General features: G+C 34.4%; 1 protein-coding gene across 1 annotated transcript in view; it reads right to left on the reverse strand.

Annotated features, from left to right (window-relative positions):
• LOC110037656 (26S proteasome non-ATPase regulatory subunit 13 homolog B-like) overlaps window positions 1-16,638 on the reverse strand; it is a 22,814-nt gene that overhangs the window by 2,837 nt on the left and 3,339 nt on the right. The window contains exon 2 of the mRNA XM_020742355.1: window positions 3,510-3,977. Within this exon, the coding sequence (XP_020598014.1) occupies window positions 3,510-3,977 (468 nt within the window). The remainder of the gene's footprint in view (window positions 1-3,509; window positions 3,978-16,638) is intronic.

Genomic DNA, 16,638 nt, shown 5'->3' on the forward strand with positions numbered 1-16,638 from the left:
AACAAAGAAAAGAAAACCTGTCACTGAAAATCTTGCTGAAAGCAGTAAATGATGGGAGTAACAGAGAATAATAACCATGCCTTGAGTAAAAAAGGTTTCTTTAAAGCTCAGTTCACAGAGAAGCGTGCATACACAAAAAAGTACAAGCAGAATATTCATGGGCTTGCTAATGCGACAACCCAGGGTTCCAGGGTTAGGTTTTTCTTTAAGCAACTAATATGATGTTTAATATGATATCAAGCAAAATATTAAAATAAAATTAGAATTCACAAAACAAATATTACCAATTAAGTAAACAACTTACATTCTTTAAATGTAAAGAAACCATCATGGATCTGAAACCAAATGATAACAATATAATCAAAATGTTCTGAATACATTCATGTGCAGACAAAGTAACAGTTCACCCTGTCATCCTGATTTAAGTTTCCATCTAAAACACATGAATTCCACAAGGTTGACAAAAATATAATCATATAACATGTTAACTGTTCATTATTTTACAATACAAAGTGTTGAATCCAAATATGTCTAGTGGATCACACCCAAGTTATAGAGCGTAGGACGGACAAGAGAGAGAAAGTAAAGTGCACAATAACACAAGTTTTGAGAGGGTAAATTTAGTAGTCCTTTCTTGGAGAAATAACCCTCTATTTATAGATTTCAAGGGCAATTAGTGTAAAATTACATATTTGTGCAACTTAATAGAGACGTAAAAGTTAGTATGACAACTTTTCACATTTGTAACCGTCTCCGGACAACTTTTCACATTTGTAACCGTATCCGGCACCCTTTAATATTCATAATTAACATTAATGTTGTTTTGTATTCATAACTACTTGAAGGGGCTTCTAATGACCGGCAATCTTGTCATTCGGTCGGTTGATAGCCTTTAGTCGGCTGACAAACAGTTGGTTGGCCCTCTCAACGGATCCTGAGTTGAGGCCATCCTATCGTTAGTGTGATCTTAGGTTGTCAGGTAGAGGATGTATCAACGTAATCTGACGGGCGGCACTCCTTTGATAAGGGGCCTTCACAAAAGATCAGAAAAGCATTTCGTGAGGTGCCCTTTGATCATCTTTGTAGGGAGTTCCGGATTCGACTGAGAGAGCTGGTCATAAACGACTGTCCCTTGAATTGGGTGTCTTCTATTTCTATATTCTGCTACGCTTTCATTCGATTGGCTCAAAGTTCCGACCAAAGAAAACAATGTTTTGTGTTTCCGTTTTTCGACTATCCCGATACACAGTCCTTTGATCTTCATAAGCAAGACCCATTGGATTTTCTCGAGATTCGTGTGGACGTATTTTTGATGTACGCAAGGAATTCAAAAAAAATTGAACAAAGACCAAGTATATTAGTTGATGCCATAGTAAAGTAAATATCATCCAATAATAATGGAATAATTACATAATATTTTAGATATTTTAACTTCAATATAAAAAAAATAAAGATTCGTAGAAATCATGAAGAAAATATAATTAAACAACTACATAATGTTTAGGTATAAAGATACTTGGCTAAATGAGATAAGTACTTCAGAATCATGGTTTAAAAAGGCACTGGAGGCACCCAGCTTGAGGCACATCTCACTATACCTGAACGAGATTTATGATTTCTTTATTTGAGGCATCCTCCTTGAGGCAATATGCCCCAAAAAGCATAACTCAAATGCCACAAATTAAAATTTGCTTAAAATATACACTTTAAGAGTTTAAGTCTAATAAGCGTCTGTGAGCAGGTTGAGAGTATCACATGCAATTAGGAGGCACATGCTAGTTAGAGATTGAATACTTCAAGAAGCATGCGCTTGCAAGAAAATTTCAACTCGTTGAGCTTTGCAAGTACATGCACGATTTGTTTAACTAATTTTTCTTTTATTTATTTATCCTTAACTAGTGTGCTTTTTCTTTAAAGCTCTTTTTTATTTTCATTATTTAATTTGTTTTTTCAATTTCTTTTAATTTTTTTTATTTTTAGAACTATTTTTATTATTTTTAAACTTAATTACTTTTTTTTCTTTTGTTTTAACTGGTTTATTTTTTCACACCTTAATATCAGAGTATTTGGAAATGTTTCATATGTTAACAAGAAGTGTACATGATATTTGGAAAAAATATAGCACATCAAAAGAAGTAGTTCAAAGAAACATGAAAAAACTGAATGATAATACTTTTTATTTTGATTCTATATAAGACAGTTCTGATTTTGAATGTGATAGTGGAAGTTTTTTTATTCTTTCTTTTGGAAAAATAATATGGGGATAAATAGATAGATTTCTTCAATATGTGGATGAAATGAGAATATTAACACTCACAATGCCCATTTCAATAATATGTTGATGGTATGGCATGATTGGGAATGTTATACATTAAATGACTTTTTTATTTTAATCATTAACTATAATTAAGATGTTCACGCCTCATGAATTCAGGTGTTGGGAATTAAAGAATTTTAACACTCAAATTGAGTGTGACATGGATCAAAGGGTGGAGATGGATGTTTGAAAAAAATAGAAAGAATAAGTATGCGTTCATGCATGTAATAATGAGAAATAAAAATGCATCGAAAGGAGAGGAGATGCAATTTATGTGAAAAAATAGGGTGAAAATGATGAAAATAAAAATAGGATTGTTAAATACTGAGCAAACCCAATCATAAACTAGAGTTAAAATGACATGAAGTACTAAAAAAGGATGAATAAAGATGAAGGATTCATAAAGCGGGAGTCATTACTAGATAAGGCTAACTAGGACGGTGATGATGAATAATTGATGCTAGGAATAACAGTAATGAAAACAATCACTGACACATCTTTAAAGTTTAAATTAATCTGTAACCAACCATTAGAACTTATTGAAGCCAAAAAAATAAAATGGATTTAGAAAGAATGCCCTCCACAAATGGCACACCTCAAGAACTTGCAACAGAGCTTACTATGTTTTTTAGTTCAAACTATTTCCAAAACAAAAGGCAGCATAAAACCAAATTAAAATAGAACCAAAAATTTTCCTGCTCAACATGTTTTACAAAAAATATAAGAATCAAACATGAGTTGTCTTGGACAAAAAAAGAATGAAAACATATGTACAATAACAAAAAAGTCCAAAATAAATGTAAAAAAATAAAAATGAAGATAAAATAATTTCACCAGTTCGGTAGAACTGTCAAACATTAAGGCGGACAAATGTAAGTCACAATATCTACAGATACACATAAAAGATACACATAAAAGATAATCCCGATAACCATTGTTAAGATCCAGAAACCTCAACCCAGTAGTTGGATACATGCCTACTTTGTCTGACAGCATGAACAACAAATTTACTAAATATATGTTCAAATTTGCTTATTACACCATTTTGCACTATTACTATACGTGAGATCAATATTTTATGCATGCAAAAACCTTAAGATTGGATCGACTGTTATGGCATATAGATGATTAATAATCTACTATTGAAACAAGATTCATTAGAAACTATCCCGTTCCATAAAAAGAACAAAACGAAACAAAAATTTTTAAATACCAGCTTAAATGTTTCTGAAAGAGAATCCACTTCTGTGTATGCCAAATAAAGAAGAGCACTATTGTAAAATTCAGCAAACTCTTGGTGGCACTTATGATACTGAGATGAAATCCAATAAAAGCTGGCTTGCACCGAGGGATCAACATCAGTCATGCTTTCAAGCGAGGTTCTCCCCTCTTCCAAAAGTTTCTTGCACTCCTTTTGGTTTCCCTTTTCAAGTTTAAATGCAGCTATTTGCATCTTAACATACAGAATAGGTTCCTCTATTCGCATATCATTAGTAGCGTGCAGCTTTTCAATGACCCCTTCAAGATAGCTGACAGCGGCCTCTTTTTCAGTATATTGACGAGAAACCACAACAGTAAAATGTGCAAGTTTAAGGAGATTGATCTTTGTTTCAAAGTCTGTAATGAAGTTATGGTAAAGTTGTATCAGAGCATCGCCAGCCTGACAAAAGGAGTAAATATCACATACCAAACACAAAAATTTAAGGGTTTTAATTATATCTACAAAAAGAAGTAAATGGAAAAATAAATGGATATATATTGAGAATGATAGAATTAAGTGTTGGGAATCACTAATTTGGCAAATATTGATATAACAGTGAAATAGTAAAACTACATTAAAAGAACAGAGCAAAAATAAAATATCCAAGTATAAAGAAGGGACATCAAATCTACCAACCAACCACCACATAGATCGACAACTTAGAGGGCATGGATCTCAAGTAATAAAATAGAAAACCAAGCATCCTCAAAAGTATAGAAATCATAAAGGATTTACATGAAACAGCAAAAAACGTAATGAGTTTAAATGAACCAGATGAAAAGCATATAAAATGTCTGAAAAAGTAAAGTATACTTAAAAATTTCTTTGGTAAAAGCAGGAACGTACGTGCAAACAGGTACAAACCCTTGTGAGGTGAATTTAAATTGGGCATTAATTTCTAAAGAATTTAAGTAACATCATCAACTCAAAAGTGCAGCACGAAGAAAGGACAGCAAAAACAGTTGAAGTTTCTAGAAGATGAACTGCTCTGTTCAACCATATTGCAGTTTGTCCCAGGTGCCGAACTACATCAAATGGATGAATGAGGATTTCTCAAAACCGATGGAAAGGCGCATTTGAGACAAAAAGGGCAATTTTATCTATATAATTTCTACAGAGATGAAGGCATAATAAGAACATCTAAACTACTACAAAGGGTATGCGTGTAAATGCACTCCCTCCCTATCTCACTCTACATCTCTACTAATCTAATTTGCTCAATAAAAAAAAAAAGGTTTTTCTCATGCACCATTCAGTCTCATTGGTGTTGTCAGTTTTACAGGCATCAGACATCGAAGGAAATAATTGGTTCTAATTCCCTACTTAGATGGACACAAAACTTGATTAATATCTTCCCCACTCAATTAATAATTTCATGTGTGTTCATCCAAGACATCAACTTCATAGCATTCCTCGATGAAAAAGGATGCACAATAATTCAGCTTGTAACAATTGAAACTCTCAATAATGTTGCAATACTACGTGCATTTTAGACAGCAGGTTAGCAAAGTAAGAGTGTTACTGCTTCAAGGCATGCATATATATACCACAATTGTAACCAAGAATTCAAAACCATTCAGGCAACCGACCATCTGCATGAGGTCATAATATTAATCATCCAGCATGCATCATGCATCAGGACCACTACATTGCACATCAAAGAAAAGTACACAAGCATATAGATGCATATTGCAAACTTAAGAACTTACCAAAAATACATCCATGTGTACTCTCTTAAACTCATACATACAATTAATGCCCAAGGTGCATTCATGCATGTGTATGCAAATAACCATCCAAGCATCAAAAGCTGTTTTCAATACGGTCATATGTATCACATACAAAACAGCACATATAAATGTCCAAAACCATACACAAAAGCATACAAACAAAAGCCAACTTGGGTGACTAATGCATATCCGGGTGCTGATAATTAACTAATAATCTATTTTTCTTACATCTCTACAAGGTCTAGTTCTAATTACTGCTAAAGGGAAAAAATATATAATCTTAAATGATTATAATGGCAGCCAGTGACAATCTTAAAGAGAAATAGCCTGCATGATATGTTGATAAATATATTTTAAAAACATAAAATAGTATAAATCGGATTAAATATTTGAGTTTTCAGTAAAGACCAATTCATAAAATTTATAAAAGACATTCACCTTTTCTCAAGTCAATTCTGAATTTTCTTAAAAAATTGGTATGCCAATCAGCATTTTGACAGGAAAAGGAAATGACTATTTCAATTCTAACGGCCACATTTAACCTTCGTAACACTGCAACTAATGGCCAAGGAACAGAACATAATAATATATCATGATTATGGCTCATAAAATTCATAATGAGCTCCATAAAAAATGCCATACTGTGTAGGGATGAAACAAAAGAAGTATTATGGAAAAGGAAAAAATAAAACAAGTGTGCAAAGGCATCAACATTAATCCTACTAGTCATTCCTGCTATAGATATTTTTCACTGAAAGAAGGCACTCCGTATATAGTGAGTAGAGTTGTAATCATTGTACAACATGTTGTAATCATCTCAATATTATAAGTGGTAGTGAATTAACTACAAAACCTATTTCAGCTAAACATAATTTCAAAGCAAAGTTATAGTTGTTCGTGGCCTTGGTCACCTTCCTGTGCTTGTTTGCCCATTGCAATCGTACTCAATCATGCTACATGCAACACATGTTATAGCCAAATTGTGCGTTTGCCCCCTACAGATCAGCTTTCCGTATTGAGTTGTGCTCTGTGATGCCCCATGCATTAACTCTATTTGTCGGTCCATTAGACATTTCAATGTTTGACACAGACTGCAAACCACTGATACCAATGTTAACCAAACAGCAATAAGGAAAACCACATATTATTGTTGAATTCAAATAGGAAATTACAACCACACGAACTAAAAAAAGAAATAGCAATAACACCACACACAAGCTCACACTTAGGGGGTCTATCCAGGGATGGCGGTGGTTGGTTATAAGGGTTGGCAGGATGGTAAGGGGCTGGAATGTTGGTCGGAGCGCTGGTGGCGGCAGTAGTAACAGCAAGAGGGGTTTGGGACAGCGGTTTAGAAGTGGCAGCAAGTGCAAAGCGGCTGGACAGCAGGTCAGCAGGTCAGCAGGTCAAAATCAACAGCAGTGTGCTGTTTGGGGCAGCAGCAAGGTGGACCGCAGATTTTGAAAGGTAGTGCAGGGTGGATGGCTGGTTCTGGGGGTTGGAAACAGCAATTGGTTAACAGTGCCGCTCATTATTGTGCTAAGCGTGTCGTTAATGATTCTTTTATTTTTCCACAAATAGATGATGATAGGGAACTATCTACTATACTTGAAGATGATAGATCCTCTTTTTGTACACCATAGATGCATACTTGCATAATTTTTATACTTTTTTGACATAGTAAAGCGAAATGCACATTTTCAAGGAAGGTAATAGCAAGTGGATGACTGGTTATGGGAGTTGGGAACAACAGTTAACTCTAGAAGGTAAGTTCTAGAAGTTGGGAACAGCAACTAGACTACGGGGAGGCGATTCCGGCGGCTGAAACACAATCAAGCCGACAAGAGGGGATGGTTGGTGACTGTAGGAAACAACAAATAAAGTTGTTTTCTGGGTGGCTACAACAAGGAAGGCAACCTCAACAATGAAAGGAGGGAGGAAGGGAGGGATGTGGAGTAACGATATATGTGAATAATCACCACAGCGGGAGCGAGATACAGCCGAAGCACCCTTGAATACAGTCCTACAAAAGAAAACCAAAGATGTCGGCTGCTATCCTGAACAAAAACACGAAAAAAAAACCTTAAAACATAACGAAAAACAAAAACCCTAGGATAACTAGGAGTGGACCCCAATCCAATTGGATAGCAGTTCTTTGGCTTAAAGAGCCGACCAACCCCTCACAGGAACTGAACCGATTTGGTTCGGGCGTCGCTTTTGGATGACGCTCCAAACATCTGCGTCAGTTTCCCGGAAGAGCTTCTACCTCATCTGTTGAAGCTTTTGTCTCCTCATAGTACGAAGTTTCGTCGGTCACGTTGAACGTAGCAAAATGTTACAATCTCAAATCAAGCTTGTAAGTGTTATCATTCCAAAGCACGTCATTTTATTTTGTCACAACCTGAGCCAGAACTACATATAGATGTAGAATCTTACAAAATAACTCTCAAGCCATTAAATATGAAATTTACCTCTACCACTCCTATTTGATTGGGTGCAGCCGACAAAAAAATTCTCATAGAGAGACAAACTTGTGAATGAAATAAATGGCTGGTTGGACCACCATAGATAAATTGTTGATCATGATGAAGCTGACAATTCCTTCCACAAGGGCTATCCCTTTCGAGAATCACCAATATTAATCCATCACTAGTTTCGTTCATGGGCTCAACACGAGTCGCTAGCGTCTCTTCCTCGTAAGCTAGCAGTCGAGACTCTTCACTGAAATTTTCATCTTATCCTATATCTTGTCCTTTTCTTCAATTACTCCATACTTAGTGAAAGAAATTGTTCTCTTATTTGGCAAATGGCCAAAATTGTAACACTGGAAGCATTTACTGGCGGGGATGAATTTGGGAGTACTGACAGTCTCCACTTTTCTCCACTCTATACAGATTCCTCCTCTGGTTAAATAGGCTTTAGCTGTTCCACTAATTGTACTCTTGATGCTTGATCATGGGGTTAAACTCCACCTGTAAGGTGAGGCAGTCGCCCGATGTTGTTGATGTAACTGATGAAATTTTAAGAAAATATCCTGCATATAATGTGCATGTGTGTACTTGAGTTACATCTCCTTTTTCATCTTGGACAAAATAGTGATTTTCCCTTTCCCCTCGCGACGTAGGTGCTTCAAATTTTCCCACTATAGCAACACTTCTTTAAATTAATGGCGGCTAGTTTTACCATTTTGTCTAGTAGAATATCCTAGTATTCAAAGACACGTTCCACTAGGTGGAGTCACTAAATGAATTCTTTTGGATCCTCGCAACTATCAAAATCCGGTAAATCCACCTTTAGTTCACCCTATCAAATTTTTTGGGTGGTTGTTTTTCATCCTTTCGATCTGACAAAATCAGGATTGTGCCTATGGTTGACCCTTCCGGATTGTCTTCTATCGAAAGTGGCAAGCCTCTGTTACAATTAGAGAATTTCTCGTTGCATATTTCTATATAAAATTCTTGGATATCTCTTTACAAATTTCTTATAAGCAACATTGTGTCATTTCCTCCTAATCAGGTCATCAGCAAATATCTCCATTGTGGCCCGGTTAGAGTTTAGATTTGAGGGGCAAAAGGGGATGATTTTATGAGTTGGCCTGGAGCGGGTGTTTGTTGATTTGAAAAAATCAGCAAGGGTGTGGGGTTTTGGGTGGAGATTGGTAAGCTTAGAACAAGACTAGGGTTAGACTAACTCTAATACTAAATGATACCAGAGTTAACCAAATAATAATAGGATAATCAAATATTATTGATGAATTCAAAAAGAAAATTACAACCACACAAACGAAAATAGGAAATAGTAACAACACGACACACAAACTCAGACTAAGGGGTGAATCGAGAGATGGTGGTGGTCGGTTATGGGGGTTGGAAGGGCAATAAGGGGCTGAAATGATGGTAAGTGCTCTGGTGGGTGGCAGCAACAGCAAGGGGGTTTTGAGGCTGCGGCAGCAAGTCCGAAGAGGCTGGACAGCAAGTCAACAGGTCAAAACAGTAGCAGTTTGAGTTTGAGGAGGCAGCAAGGTGGGTAATAGCAGGTTATTGCTGAATTCAAATGGAGAATTACAACCATACAAATGGAAATAGAAAGTAGTAACAACACGACACAGAAACTCACACTAGGGGGTCCATCCAGGGGTGGTGGTGGTCGGTTATGAGGCTTTGAAGGGCCGTAAGGGATTGGAATGATGGCAGGGGCATTGATTGGCGGAAATAGCAACAACAAGAGGGTTTTGGGGCTGCAGTTCATGAGCGGCAACATGTGTGGAGAGGTTGTACAGTGGGTTGACAGTTCAAAACAGTAGCATTTTGTTGTTTAGGGCAGCAACAAGGTGGAACGCAGGTTCTGGAAGGTAGTAGCAGGGTGGACGGTTGGTTCTGGAAGGTGGGAACAAACATAAGCTACAAGGAGGTGATTCCAATGTCTGAAATAGCAGTAAAGCGGCAAGGGGATGGTTGGCGACTGTAGGAAACAACAAAGGAAGCTGTGTTTTCTAGACGGTTGCAACAGAAAAGGTAATGACAGCAGTGCAAGGAACGATGTGGAGGAATGATAGATGAGGATGATCACCCTCGTGGGAGACAGATAGAGCCGGAGTATCACTCGACCTTTGGATACAACCCTAGAGAAGAAAACACCGAAAGCTGCCACAAATAGAAACAAAAAAAAAAAAAACAACAACCCTAAACAAAACAAAGCAAATAAATAACCCTAGGATAACTAGAAGTGGACCCCACTCCAATTGGATGGAGGTTCCTTAGCTTAAAGGGTTGCCTAGCCCCTCACAGAACGTGGATCGGTTCGTTCAAGGCGCCCCTCAAACGCTCATATTCATGGGATGGCGCCACGGGATCGAAGGATGACGCTCTAGACGTATGCGTCACTCACGCTCTCATATATACTCTTAGATGTCTAACTCTTTCATTTGCAAACATTGTTCTCTTTGTCAATTGTCTACCACATAAAGCACTAATATTCTCCATGATTTCAGGTAATTCTACTATTTCACTTGGTCCTCTCTCAACGACACAGCTTTTGAATCTCTCATCCATAATTTGAATCCCTTCTTCACTATTTATACTACTATTAAATTTAAATGCACGAATTATCTCTTGTGATCAAAAGCCTTTTGCTTCCATGTTGGTTATGAAGACAAATGTGATGATCTTAATGCTTCTCCTCATATAATCATGATGCCGTTAAAATTTTTCTAATGGCAGGCATATAACCATGCCTTTTTAATTAGCTCTTCAATAGTCTTAAACATGCAACTAATGTTCATATTTCAAGATTTGATAAAAGATTATGGACCATTAATGAATTTGATAGTCAATCGCCAACCATCCTCGAAAGCTTGCACCATGATACAAGCACTTAAATAGATTAAGGTAAACAATAATTAATTCAAAAGCTTCTAGATAATTCAAGAAAGTCAATATGACATCACTTATGGTAGAGTAGCAAATACTTATGCCATAAAATTCCTTTCATTTTAAGCCCAACTGGAAATGGTAGTAACTCCTACAAGTAAATAGCATGGATAATAATATTATTTAGCTACTTCTCATAGTTTTTGTTTAGCAAATTAAATAAAATGAAGCCATTCCTCATAAAATAAGAGAGTTGTCAATTACAGACTCTAATCCATGCAAGTATGGGCCATGACCAGCAGCAAATGAATGTGCATTACCTTAATCCTTCAAGTAAAATCATGAAAATCATCAATGGGGCAATCGAGACTAACTCCAATGCTCCAAGAGGAGTTATCCTATATCATTCATGTTTGCAATTCTAATTAGGAATGTCTGTACAAGCATGACGTTTATAAGTCAAAGGCCTCTTAGCTTGTGTAAGATAGGTAGGGCATCGACTAGATTAAATCCTAAAAAAACTCATCAAAGATTCTAAAATCAATTCTAATATTGGATGGAAAATTTTTGTCAATCCTAAAACTCAACGTAGAGCAATCTGAATACACAACTTGGATTTGGAGAAGATTCAATTGCCAAAAATAAATTGCATACATTCAATCATCAATCAATAAGTAATCAATTACAAATTATGGATCCCAATTAATAGAAATTAGATTATAAAGACAAGTCCTAACATTTAAATGCAATTATAATCATATAAAATCTTAAGTATTCAAATTCAAAGTTCAAACATACTCTTATTTAACAGGAAAAAAAAATTAAGAAAATATTAAAATTGAAAATTGAAAGAAATTCGGTCACAAATAAAATTTGAGCCCAAATCGCATATGTATTGGCTTTGTTTGATTCCTTATACTTATGATCATTATTGTTTTTTTAGACTAGCACACATCTTTAAGATGCTTGTATTGCATTACCATCCCTTCACAACCAACACAATGTTTAGCAAAAGCATAATGAAGAATTTTTATAGCTAAATTTATCTTCAGTCTGCATCCTATGTTATCTCAATTAATAGTCCGCAATATCTAACATTACAATTGCTCTCTCTCATATTCTTCACACCACAGCTACCCACTTCTCATACTCTTAACTCTAGAATAGTTGGCCTTAGCTGTTGGTGACTAGGTATAACGGGAAATTGTGGACAAAGCAGTGAAACAATTGCCTAATATAGTTATGGCCATAATACTTTATCACTATCATCATTGCAAACATAACGATTATCCTCTAAAATATTATTGGGAGCAATTGGTAAACCAATTTGCCCAACATTCCTCTACAAACGAACCAACTTATCTACTCCTCATGCTTCCTCCTTCAAATGTGTTAACATTGAGCAAGAAATTTATGATAGATTACTTAAACATTGAAGAGATCTATTTGAGGCGAAAACTTTTTATATTGATAGATAAGATGTTGTGGAGAGAACAATTTTCCTGAAAGCTGCGATAGGTATTATAAATTTTTTTAAAAAAAAATCGTACAGCTTTCTTACAGATAAAACATTAACAAATCTAGTGGTAAAAGAGCATATTCCCATCACAGATATTTCCAAAAAGGAATCCAAAAAAAACAAAAACAAAAAAACTGCCAAATAGATGTGTGGACATGGTCTAAAAAGTAAAGCATAGAATTAGCTACCCCAAATATCCAAGCCCTCATATCATCTCTTTATCTAAATCAATTATAGTTGTCTCTACCAATATATTTTGAACTTTAGTTTCAAATGCCTCTTCTAAAATGAAAAGTAGCCACTAATTATTTTCATCCATCCATGCGTTCTCCACTGCTTGTCATAATTTCTACTGGTTCCTCTCTCATATCTCTAAAAGGAAGCAGCATAAATCCTTCAGAAACAATCTCTTTTAGTATTTTCTTATGTACAAAAGTTCCTATTAGTTTATTGTTTATTAATTATCTTTCTAAAACTCAACTATTCCACAGCCCTTCATCCATCTCATTGTCTTTCAAGCTATCAACTCAGAGAAGACAATTTGTAGAGGTGTTAAAGCAATCATAATATACTACCTAACGATTGATGTCTCTTCCATTCTCCCCTTCACCATCGCTCTATATCAACAGTATATTATTAAGTCATCCTCTTGCTAGACTTCAAGATTTCATATATCCCTCCAAATTTGATTGTTCACCAACGAATTAGGTAAACATCATCATATGCCCTTCTCTTTTTCTAACACCAACCATTAAGTTCTTCCTTTTGAGTTACTCTACTTTTAACATTTATGGTCCTAGTCACAAATTTCTCACAAGGATTTTGATATTTTATAGTGTTCATTGATGATTATTCTAGAGTCACTTGGATCTATTTATTCAAATGTTAGTTAGAAAGCCTACACAGTTTTCCAACTTTTTATCATGAAACAAAAGTATTTCTTTCATTGTTACTATAACTTAATTGCACTCATAATGCTCTAGAATTTATTCAATCATATTTTTGCATTTTCTACAATAACAATAGATATATTCTCAAATCCATTATTCTTATATACCTCAACAAAATATTGTCGTGTTGCCCACCTCCAATTTTAGGATGCATTTTGATAGCCATTTATATCATCAATAATGTCTCATCTCCTTTCCACAATGATAAATCCCTTCTGCATTCCAATCAAATTACTTTTACTCCCACACCTAGAATATTTGAGTGCGCATTTTGTTCGTGTTTTTTTTAATCCCTTGATAAGCTCTCCCCACATGTTATTCTAACTATACTTCTTGAATATTATAGAATTTATAAAAATATAGACGTTATGATCATCTTACCCAACTCATATATACTTCAATTGGTGCACGTCTAAAAAGACCATACCATCCATTCCAACACCCTATGTCTTCATTGTCAAACCCTCTTCTACAACAACATATACACCTCTCTACCCTTTGCAGGTTTATTCTCAACGACCTCATCCACAACTAAAACACCACTTATATCACATTTTAAGAACTAGTTGAACATTCCTTATTTTAAGAACTATCTAATCTATATTTACGCATTGTTCTTTAAAAGGATGAATGATAATGTGTTGCTAATCACATTCTCTTATATGACATTTGATCACAAATCTTCTTCCTTCCAATAATTGTCTTAATCTCAATTGCCTCTCTGTTTCCAACACGAAGCACTATAAAATTGCAAGTCAGCCTAAGAAGGCCATCCATGGAGTTAAACAAAGCCCACATGCTTGGTTTAAAAAATTTTGCAAGATTCTTACTCAGGTAGGCCTTTGCAGTATTCAAATCACCATCCTCATACACACTTTCAATCTTTATCATACAGGTTGTTTATGTTGATAATATCTTTCTCACGAAGAATTATATAAAAAAAAATCTTTGGGATAAAATCCTATTTATAAATGTGTTTTATCAATAAAAATCTAAAATAACCTAAATACTTTCTAGGGGTTGAATTGAACTACAGCAAAAAAGTGGTCCCACTTTCTCAAAAGAAATATCTTTTAAGCAATATAATTATCTATTAGAAAATAACAATTACAAAAGGAGGTCATGAAATAGCCAACACAAAGATACAAAATTAGGGAAAAAAATAGAAACTAAAAGCAAGGTGAGAATAGAATACAAACTAGCCGTATTCAATATCCTGATTACAAGCATCAGATAAATCAAAAAATTTAGAAGACGATTTAGTAACGCAAAGCTCTCTATGTATACTTTCTTTTTCCCCAAGCCATGATTTTTATAGGATGGTCGAATGAATAAGTATTAAGTCTTCCAAAGGAGCGGATCCTAGATCTAATAAATGTAGATATAAAATATAAAGGTTTGGGGTCATAAATAGACAACAGACCTAAGATATCTAAATCGTTCACACCTTTTAAAAATTTGATCACCCAAAGTGACACTTTTGTCACTAGAGCTACTACTACTAAAAGTCATTCCACATATTCAGTTTTAGTTCTACTCAAATGAAAGCCTTTAGACTTCAATGCAGACCTCCATAATTCAAGTTTTTCCTGGATTTTTTCTCTCGTATTATCCACGAGAAGGATATCATCAGCAAAAAGCATACACCAAGGTACATCCTCCTGTAAATGTCCAATAGGACCATCCATAACTAAAGCAAAAAGATATAGGCTTAAGTCGATCCCTGTGTAATCCAACAGAAATAGAAAAATATTTGATCAATCCTCCTTCAGTTCGAACACAAGTAACAGCTCTAGTATACATATCTTTAATGAATTGAATATAAGTCATATCACCTTTCTTCTCGAGAACTCTCCAAAGGATATCTTTTGGAACCTCTCGTAAGCTTTTTCAAAATCAATAAAAATCAAATGCAAATCCTCCTTATTATCTCTGAACTTCTCCATCAAACCTCTCAATAAATGTATAGCTTCCATAATAGACCTGCCTAGTATAAATCCAAATTGATTACGAGAAATCTTTGTAATACGTCTTAAACTATGTTCAATTACCCTCTCCCATAATTTGAAAGTATGACACATCGACTTAATTCCTCTATAATTTGCACACTTTCGTGCATCCCCTTTATTCTTAAAAATGGGGACCAAAGTACTCTTCCTCCAATCTTCAAGCATCTTTTTAGTTTTTAAAATAATGTTAAAGAGTTTAGTAAGCTAAGAAACTCTCAAATCTCCTAAATATTTTCACACGTCAATTGGGATATCATCACGTCCTACAGGCTTTTCACCCTTGACTTTCATTAAAGTCTCCTCAACTTCTTTTTTACTAATGCGACGAAAAAAATGTAACGTTTTATTGTTATTAACGATTTTGAGATCACTAAATTCGATCGTATTTTCGGAAACTTCATTAAAAGTTTATCAAAATGTCTCACCCACCTATGTTGAATATCTTTTTCTAAGAAAATCACTTTTTTATTTTCATCTTTAATACACTTTACTTAAGTAAAATTTTTGCTTTTCTTTTCTCTTTGTTTGACTAGTTTAAACATATATTTTTTAGTCTCCTTAGTATCTAATTTACTATGAAGATCACTAAAAGCGGAATTTTTAGTGTCACGGATTATTTTTCTAGACTCCCTGTGGGCCATTTGATATTTTTCTCAGTTCTCTAAGCTTTTACATTTAAACCAATTTTCATAACATAATTTATTATGTTTTATATTTTCTTGCACATTATTATTTTACCACCAACTATTTTATTAATAGAAACTTTTTTTAATTCTCCAAGTACATCATTTGCTATTTGTTTAATAGTGTTTGTTACTTTATCACACATAGCATTTGATATTTTCTCAGTTCTCTAAGCTTTTACATTTAAACCAATTTTTATAACATAACTTATCATGTTTTATATTTTCTTGCACATTATTATTTCACTACCAACTATTTTTATTAATAGAAACTTTTTTTTTATTCTTCAAGTACATCATTTGCTACTTTGTTAATAGTGTTTGTTACTTTATCTCATATAGCATTTGCTTCTTCATGAACATCCCAAATTTTAAAATCTTGAAGTTTACTCAAAAATAATTTTATTTATGTCTTTTAGGTTCTCCCATCTAATTCTACAATAATGAGTTTGAGTATTTTTTATTTTACAACTCTTCATCTTAAAATCTAGAAGTAATGATATGTTGGATATTTAAATCCTCACATGGAATGACCTTACAATGTTTACCATCTCGACGATCTCTTCTTCTAATAAGAAAATAATCAATGTGTTTTATAAGATCCAATCTTATAAGTAATAAGATGCTCATCTCTTTTCTTGAATAAAGTATTAGTAATAATAAAATCATAGGCTAAAGAAAAATTTAAAATGACTCTACCTTCTTCATTAGTCACTCCAAAACCGTAGCCACCATGAATATTTCTGAAATTTTCTACCATTCTACCAACATGTCCATTTAAATCTCCTCCAATAAAAATT

Source organism: Phalaenopsis equestris, unplaced genomic scaffold, assembly GCF_001263595.1.
Source record: "Phalaenopsis equestris unplaced genomic scaffold, ASM126359v1 Scaffold223028, whole genome shotgun sequence".
NCBI lineage: Eukaryota > Viridiplantae > Streptophyta > Magnoliopsida > Asparagales > Orchidaceae > Phalaenopsis > Phalaenopsis equestris.